The 9519-nt window shown below is 46.3% G+C and overlaps 1 protein-coding gene across 2 annotated transcripts in view; it reads left to right on the forward strand.

The window, feature by feature from the left end:
• Positions 1-2314: 2314 nt before the first annotated feature.
• LOC121914483 (cytoplasmic phosphatidylinositol transfer protein 1-like) overlaps positions 2315-9519 on the forward strand; it is a 52412-nt gene continuing 45207 nt past the window's right edge. For both annotated transcript variants that reach the window (XM_042437926.1, XM_042437927.1), the window contains exons 1-2: positions 2315-2436; positions 8248-8417. In XM_042437926.1, the coding sequence (XP_042293860.1) occupies positions 8370-8417 (48 nt within the window). In that variant the 5' untranslated portion in view covers positions 2315-2436; positions 8248-8369. The remainder of the gene's footprint in view (positions 2437-8247; positions 8418-9519) is intronic.

Below are 9519 nucleotides of genomic sequence, written 5' to 3' on the forward strand. Positions count from 1 at the left end.
AGAAAACCCCATGATCGGCAAATGCCTTAGGGTCACTATAAGTCTGAAAAGACTTGAAGGCCCAGAACAACAACACCATAAGTTGCAAACAAATCAAAGGTGCACAGTAACAACAATGTTGGCAGGGGATTGGAGTAGAGGACCCTTGGGGTCTCTTCCAGCTCTAGGTTTTTATCATTCCAGACCCATCTGCTGCCTCTTAACCTCCACGAATATGTCCATTTTCACTTTTTCCGCCTTTAATGTTTAAAACTATAGCTTGCCAAAGGAAGCACTTTGATGACCGAGGCTGCAATCCTGCCTGCACATTTTTTACTTGGGAGGCAGGCCTTGTCGGATGATGGAGATCAGAGGCTGCTTTCCAATGAGTCAGAGACCATTGATCCATCTTCCTCCGTCCGATCAATGTCTGAGTCAGGATGAGTCCGCTTCCCAGGTCTCAGAAGCTTAGCAGTCAAGCGCATGGTTTGCATGCACAAAACTCTGGCTTCGCTCCTCAAGGCTTTCCTCAAGAGTTCTGGGAACCATAGTTTTGGGGTGGGTTTTTCAGGCTATGTGGCCATGTTCTGGAAGAGTTTATTCCTGACATTTCGCCAGCATCTGTGCCTGGCATCTTCAGAGAAGGATGCCCTATATTTATTATTGTTATTGTTATTATTATTTTATGTATTTGTATAATGCCATATAGCTTGAAAATCCTTCCTGACCAGGGGATGCTGGGAGATGGAGTCCCAAAAGGTAATTTCCCCACAGAAGTCTAGTTGCTTCCCCATTTGGAGCAAGGGAGGTTCAAATATGGATCTGTGGATAAAGCCTGTCCAGTGTTTGATTGTAATGTATTATTGCTATGATGATGATGATGATGATTATTGTTTATATAGTGCCATACATTTACATGGCACTTTACCAGTACAATCCGTTTAAAACAATTAAATCCTGCCAAAAGGCGTACCATCTAAAAAATAATATAATGTAATATAAAATTACATAGTAACTGTGCAATGAAATAAAGGGAAATGTAACCCTACTGAGCTTGAAGTTAATTGACACAAGATACTTTTCAGTTCTTAGAAAGTGGAAGGAAGAGAAAACATGCTGCTTGAAATATTAGGACTATGGGACTGTGAGAGAAGTGGATGATGGGTGTTCTAGTCCAGTGCATCTGACTGTGGAAGCTTTAGCCCAACAGGGAAGGGAATGATGGGAGTTCTAGTCCAGCATCCAACTGTGGGAGTTTTAGCCCCAACAGAGAACTGGCGATGGGTGTTTCCAGTCCAGTCATCCGACCGTGGGCAACAGGGAAGGGGATGATGAGTATCCTAGTCCAATGCATCTGACTGTGTGTTTTAGTCCAACAGAGAACTGGACGATGGGTGTCAGAGAAGTGGATGATGGGTGCCTAGTCCAATGCCTCTGATCTTGGGAGTTGTAGTCCAACAGAGAAAGAAACAATGGGTGTCCTAGTCCAATGCATCTAACCATGGGAGTTCAAGTCCAAGAAAGAAGTGGATAATGGTTGACCTAGTCCAGGGCATCTGACTGGGGAAGTTGTAGACCAACAGAGAAGTGGATGATGGGTGTCCCAGTCCAATGCATCTGACTGTGAGGAGTTTTAGTCCAACAGAGAACTGGACGATGGGTGTCAGAGAAGTGGATGATGGGTGTCTTAGTCCAGCGCATCCGACTGTGGGAGTTTTAGTCCAAGAGAGAAGTGGATGATGGCTGTCCTAGTCCAATGCATCTGACAATGGGAATTTTAGTCCAATAGAGAAGTGGATGGTGGGTATTTTAGTTCAGTGCATCCGACCATGGGAATTTTCATCCAAGAGAGAAGTGGATGATGGGTGCCCTAGTCCAAAGCATCCAATTGTGGGAATTTTCATCCAACAGAGAAGTGGATGGTGGGTGTCCTAGTCCAATGCATCTGACCTGATGAGTTTTAGTCTAACAGAGAACTGGACGACGAGTGTCAGAGAAGTGGATGATGGGTGTTGTAGTCCAATGAATCTGACCATGGGAGTTTCAGTCCATCAGAGAAGTGGACGATGGGTGTTGTAGTCCAATGCATCTGGCCATGGGAGTATTAGTCCAATAGAGAAGTGGATGATGGGAGTATTAGTCCAATTCATCTGACCATGGGAGTTGTAGTCCATTGGGGCTGCAGGGTGGGGGAGGATGGGGGTTGGAGCCCAGGGCGTGGGGTGGGGGTGGGGAGGAGAGACCTTCCTTCCTTCCTTCCTTCCTTCCTTCCTTCCTTCCTTCCTTCCTTCCCTGGGACTGGGAGGGGATTCTCTCCGCCAGGGGTCGCCCTCGGGCCAAAGGGGCTCCTCCAGCAGCGCCTCCGAAAAAGCTCCGATAGAGAGAGAGAAAGAGAGAGGCAGAGAGACGAAACAGAGAGAGAGAGACGCCCAGAAGCAAGAAGCCAGCAAGGACCGGGTGAGGCTCCCGGAGATCCAGGGAGATCGGGGCTGGGATCGAGGGGGGATCCGGGGGAAGATCTGGGGCTGATATCCAAGGGGATCTGGGGAAAGAGGGAAGATCTGGGGGTGAGACGGGGGGGCATGATCCGTGTAAAGATCAGGGAGGGATCTAGGGAAGACTGGGGGAGAGGTTGAGATCTCAGGGGATCCGGGAAAAGGAGATCCAGGATCGAGGGGATCCGGGGAAGGTCAGGGACTGGGATCGGAGGGGATCCGGGGGAAGATGGGGGCTGAAACCATGAAGGAAGGAAAGAAGGGGGACCTGGGGGGGGGTGCATCCACACTGGAGAAATAAGGCAGTTTGGCACCGCTTTGAGCCCTGGGATGCCTAGTTGGATCAGGTCTGCCGCCTCTCCTCCCAAAGAGGAGCCAAACTACAAATCCCAGTGCCACCCAAGAGCACTGTGTCTAGAGGAGGCAGGGCGAGTGAGCCCTTAGGGTGCATCTGCACTGGAGAAATAACGCGGGTTGGCACTGCTTGAAGTGCTGTAGTTGTACAAGGTCTGTAATCTCTCCCAAAGAGGAGAGCGAACTGCAAATCCCAGTGGGGCCAGGCTGCATCGCAGCATCTCTGCAACGTAGAGGCACCCCTTCCCTCCAAGTCTAAGCAACTGCTCCTCTTGAGGTTCAGGTTTCTAGTCCTCTGGGTGCTGCATTCAAAAGCAAGGCTATTGGGGTCCTTGGGACTTCAGTGCCAAGGGATGGAGGCTGCAACTGAACACAGGTCTTCAGGGTTTGGACTTAGTGCCTCCTTTGCTTTGGCACCAGAAGAGAGAGACTTCAGGTATGATTTAGCCTTGGAGCCTTTCAGACTCCTGGCATCGTAAGAGTCAGAAGGTTCCCAAAGGTCATCCAGTCCATCCCTATCCTGCCACACTTCTGACAGAGGGCCATCCAGCCTCTCTTTCAAAACCTCCAAAGGAGAAGATTTCGCAGCCCTCCCGAGGCGGCACTCAGCAGCTCCTGCCATCGAGACGTTCTTCCTAATATCCGAAGTTGAAAGGCTTTCATGGCCAGCATCCATAGGGGGTTATTTTTTTTGGGGGGGGTTTCGAACTATGTGGCCATGCTCTAGCAGAGTTTATTCCCTGACGTTTCGCCATCATCTGTGGCTTTGGCATCTTCAGAGAACGCTGGCATGGAAGGGAGTGGGGTGTATACAGTATATACTGTGTGGCCCTGGGTTTATTAATAATTAATTAATTAAAAAATAATTAATTAATCCTCCTTGAATATCCTCCCACTCAACAACAGAGCAACACACAGATTAATATGGAAACCACTTCCCAACCCAGGTTCACACAGTATATATATATATACCCCACTCTCTTCCATGCCAGCATTCTCTGAAGATGCCAGCCACAGATGCTGGCGAAACGTCAGGAACAAACTCTTCTAGAACATGGCCACAGAGCCCCAAAAATGCACAAACCCTCCCCACAATTCCTCCTCATATTTTGGTGGAACCTCTCATCAGGCCCCTGAGCATGTCCAGAGTGCTTCCCTCCCTCGTCTCTGGAGCCGGCCATCAACAACGCTTTGCCCAAGCTTCGAAGAAACCATATGGAAGAGCCGCTCCCCTCTTTAAATTGCAGAGCTTGGAAAAGTTACTTTTTGGAACTGCAGACTAAAAGGTGTGCCCAATGGGGGATTCTCTGCCCCATGAAAAGCACCCCTGCCTCTGTTTGGAGTATCTCCGGCGAAGGAGAGGCAGATTGTGGCACCATCAAACATCTCCAGATGAAGATTCGCTCTCGCCAAGAAGGGTTCTTCAAAGCTTGGGTGAAGTATCATTGCTCCTGTTAAAGTGGGTAGGGAGGATGCCTTGAGCATCCTTGGAGGAGGACAGACTATAAGAAGAAATCAATTAAATGTCCCATCTTTCCTCCTTGTCTCTGTCCCCCACATTGCCTCCCTAACAACCCAGCGAGGTAGGTCAGTTGGAAAGAGAAGGGGGGAGCGTGAGAGTTTTAGTCCAACAGAGAAGTGGATGATGAATGTTCTAGTCCAATGCATCTGACTGTGGAACTTTTACTCCCAACAGAGGAGTGGATGATGGGTGTCTTAGTCCAATGCATTCGACTGCGGGAATTGTAGTCCAACTGAGAGTACAAAAATGTCACAAAATGACAGCTTCCAGGCTTCCCTAGCACAGAGCCATGGCAGTTAAGATGGATTATTTGGGCAATGCGGATGCAGCTGATTGCTCTAACCACTAGACCAGTGCATAAAGGAGTCGGAGGGGAGGAAAGGAAAGATATTCTTCATTAAAACCCAGTTGTTCATTGGCCAAAGGCCAGCCTAGAAAGCCCTTCTGGAATTAGCCTGGAAAATAAATCTATGAAGTTGACTGCTCCATTCCAAAGGAATGTTTTCCAGGCCGGCTTCTTTCTCTCCCAGGCGTCACTGTTAACCGTCTGCGCTCTAAAAACTGTTGGGTGATGGAGAGGATCATTTGTGTAAAAAAGTTTCTCACTTCGTTTGCATCTGCATTGCAGAATTAATGGAGTTTGGTGGTGCTTTAAATTGCCGTGGCTGCATGCTATGGCGCCCTGGGATTTGTAGTTTGGTGTGGCACCAACCCTCTTGGACAGAAAAGGCATTCCTTAGCATTGAGCCATGGCAGTTAAAGCAGCATCAAACTTCAGATGGTCAGTCTTCAGGGTACACTACTTTTGAATATGGAGGCTTGATGATCACTAGTAGCTGGAGATCATGGCTTGGCGGTTTGAGCGTTGGACTATGACTCTGGGTTCGATTTCCAGCTCGGCCACAAAACCCACTGAGTGACGTTGGGCAAGTCACACTCTCTCAGCCTCAGGGGAAGGCAATGGCCAACTTTCTCTTAACCAATCTTGCCAGGAAAACCCCATGATAGGGTCAATATGAGACAGAAACGGGGGGTCCGACCCACCTTCAAGGGGTCTGATCAGGGAAAGTGGGTAACGCTATAATAGAAATAATATTTTCGAATGAAGAGGGTGCAATCTGTTTTGGGATCCATGCCATTTCCTTGTCTCAAGCAACGTCCGTTCCTGATGGGATGTGTGTGTGTGTGTCTGTGTGTGTGTGTGTGTGTGTGTGTGTGTGTATATATATATTCCGTCTTGGGTCCTAACTTGGCAGAAAGGTGGGATAAAAATAAGATAAAATAAAATGGCATACATTCTAGAAAATGGAATATAGTACAAAATTAATAGGCAATATCATTCAACAAAAACAAAGCATTTTAAAGGGAAGCAGGTGAGTGCCACATTTAAGGTGTCACCTGATGCAGTCCAGGTGATGCCACTGGCAGGAGGGGTGTATAATGATGATGATGATAGTGGTAATAATAATAATAATAATAATAATAATAATAATGTATTGCCCGTCTCTCTCCATGGATCGAATCGGACACTCCTTCCAATCCCCCTTCGGAGCACACCGACGCTCTAAAGAACAGATACTCCATGTTTGCTCTTAGGCCCAAAGGGCACTTGTCTCTATAACGTAGCTGCTAATCCACAGTCAATACAGCTCCGAATGGCAGGCTATTTCTCCTTAATGTTTAACACCCAGCTGCCGGAGTTAAGGCTAAGCCAAACAGGGATTGGGTTTGAACGTCAGAGCCAACGGGAGAGAACTCGACTTGGTCTGGAAAATATTTACAAGACGTGGAAATGCGGGCCACGGATATGAGCTCCCGAGTCGTAAAACAGAGTTAGAGGTCTTAGAGCAGTGATGGTGAACCTTTTCGAGGCTGAGTGCCCAAACTGCAACCCAGAACCCACTTATTTATTGCAAAGTGCCATGTCCCTCTGGCTTTCTAGTAGCAAACACTGGCAAACTCTGTGCTGGGACGATGGCACATGTGCCCACAGAGAGGGTTCTGAGTGCCACTTCTGGCACGCATGCCATAGGTTCGCCATCACTGTCTTAGAGGGTGCATCTGCACTGTGGAAATAATTCAGTTTGGTGTTGCTGTGTGCTTCCAAGTCATTTTTTTAAAATCATTTTAGACTTATGGCAACCCTAATATGAACCTATTGTGAGGTTTTCTTGGCCAGGTTTGCTCAAAGTGCATTTGCCATTGCCATTCTCTGAGGCTGAGAGAGTGTGACTTGCCCACATGGGTTGCATGGCCAAGCTGGGATTCGAACCCTGATCTCCAGAGTCGTGGTCCAATGCTTAAACCACTATTTTGGTCACACTGGCTCTCTAACCTGCCAGGGGTTATAGGACGCATGGTGTGTGTCTGTGATTTCAGACTGCAGAAATAATGCAGTTTGTCACTGCTGTAACTGACATGTATCAGTGTTATGAAATGCTGGGATTTGCAGTTTGGTGAGATGTTTGGCCTTCTCTGTTGGAGAGAGACACAACGAGTTACAAATTCCAGGGTCAAGTGGTGTCAAACTGCATTATTTCTGCAGTGAAGATGTAGCCTTTGGTGCATTTTGTCAGGCAAAGGAGTCCCAGGGCTGTCCTTTTTTTCAGCTGTGAACATCTGGAAAACCGCTGGGCAGGAAGTGAGTCAGAAATCAGTTTCTGGACTGGATACAGGAGCCAGACACCGACATACTTTTTGCTTCTTTGTTGTAAAAAAAGGCCTCTCTTGAACCCAAAATGGCCTTAGGGGTATATATGTGGCCGACGGATAGTCAGATGCTTGCTGTCATCATCTTGAATTGCAAGCTATTAAAATATCATATTAAAAACATCATGAAAAAGCACATAATGTAAATGATGGCATTTAAAACAGAGTCGGTCTTGTTAAAGAAAACTATACATTACATGTAATGATGATTACCTAATCATGATAACTGTGAGTAATCTGGTAAAAATTGCCATGATTTAAAAATATAGCCACTTGCTCAATGATTGTCTTGTGCGAGCCCTGAAATAAAATAAGTGAATATTATTAGATGTATTCCTTTGTTTCCAGCTCCTCAAACATTATTATTATTATTATTATTATTATTATTATTATTATTATTATTAACCTTTATTTATAAAGCGCTGTAAATTTACACATAAACATAAAATAATAGCAATGAAAGGATGCAGAAGAATGCATAGGAATACAAAATAAATGAATGAATAAAAGGGGGGGAAATCAAGGTTTGCTATTTGGAATTTATACTTATGGATATTTTTCAAGCCGCGGACGCTTGAATCCGTGGATAAAAAATCCATGGATAAGGAGTATTTAAATTTCAACAATCAAGGCTGAATTTTTGGCCCTTTGATATAAGGGATACCGTTTGACTCTGCTGTTGTATTTAATGGGACTTGAGCATCCACGGTATCCACGGAGGATCCTGGAACCAAACCCCAGCGGATAACTAGGGCCCACTGTGTATGTGTGTGTGTATGTATGTATATATATGTATATGGATGCTTGAATCTGCGGATTTAAAGAATCCATGAATATAGAGGACTGACTGTAAGAGAAAGATCGGGGAACGTTCTCGGCTGCCCCACACCTTGCTGCAGAAAAGGAGTTGGAGCGCAACCATTCCCCTTCGCCTCCCGTGGCTCCTCTGTCTCTGGGGTGGCCATGCGAGGACGCTGGTGACCTCACAATGGCTGCCGTGGCAACCAATTATGAAGTCACAACGCCTGTAGCAAAAGAAGGAAAAGAATCGCTTTGGCTCCGAGTACAGAAGGGAACGTACAGTCTCCGAGGCCGTCTTGCATATTCCGAGAATCCGCCGTTGCAATGTGCTAACCTTTCTTTCTCTCCGGCCTCAACCTCTGGTTGGGATCCCCTGTTTCCCTGCAGGATGTGTCTCTCCCTGAGCATCCCTCGGGCGCCGCTCCATTGGTGACGAACCCACACTTTCAGCGCAGCGTCTGAATCCACCAAAAGGGTCGACCAAGCACCTGGAGTAAGCGGGACCAACCATGCTGGTGAAAGAGTACCGCATTTGCATGCCCCTCACGACGGACGAGGTAAATGCGAGTTAGCGTTGGGGATCGGCACATGTGCACACAACAGATCCTGGTTGTATATTTTCATGGTCATGTCTCCAAGCCCTGTCTCAGGGCTAGGCGACACATAATGGCACTGTGCAAACTTGGGCATGTTTTTTGCCCATTCATGTGATAGTGATAGGGAAGCGAGATAACTCAACTCTACCTGTGGCAACTTGGGGGAGTTAATGCAGGAGCATCTGCCATTCTAGGATAGAAAGTCTGTGCAGGGTTCTGAACATGTAGATGCAACGGAGGATTCACTCAAAGCAATGCATCGCCAAAAGCAATACAAATGTATTGATCAAAGCGATGCATCGCCAGGAGCACGTTGCATCCCATTGGAGCTGCTTCAAGCTACAGAGGCAGAATCTACTCTAGCTCTAACTAAAATGGTCAACTAATATAGACAACGGCAATCCTATATTATGAAGTCCTTCTGAATTACTTATTGATTTGTGCACTTAACATTCCCAACAGGAAAGTCTCTGGTTTCAATTGTATTTTCAGTTTTAAAACATTTTCCAACGTTAATTGGAATCCAGTATTTCCATGCTTCATTACACATGGTAAAAACTAGTCTTCTGCTTACCTTTAGTTGGACTATTTTTGAACATGTTTGGATAATCTGTCCAAAGAAAGGAGACACCCAGAGAATACCAGGCTATGTTCAGTGGACTATATTCAGAGGAAGGCTGTGGCAAATGGCTTTCTTTGTCTAAGAAAATCTAAAGAATTAGTTAGGGTTGCCATGAGTATTCCTTGTCTAGGAAAACCTAAAGAAATAGACGAAGTCGCTGTAGGTCAACAGACGACTTGAAGGCCTTCATTAAAGACTGGAACTGAAATAAATGTGAACTTCATGGCAAATGAGAGAAGAAGTCGCTCGGGTGATTTATCAGTATTGTCGGATCCCAGACGGCTTGTCTTTGAATCTTGCGGATTGATGCAAAGATGGGGCAGCTCTGTTGACCTTAAGGCAAATCTGCAAACCACAAATTCCAGACAAGGTCTATTCATACTTTTGTTATGCTATTTGCTTAGTCTAATCTGTACTGACCGGCAGCAGGCATCTTTCCTG

Source organism: Sceloporus undulatus, chromosome 8 (assembly GCF_019175285.1).
Source record: "Sceloporus undulatus isolate JIND9_A2432 ecotype Alabama chromosome 8, SceUnd_v1.1, whole genome shotgun sequence".
NCBI classification, from domain to species: domain Eukaryota; kingdom Metazoa; phylum Chordata; class Lepidosauria; order Squamata; family Phrynosomatidae; genus Sceloporus; species Sceloporus undulatus.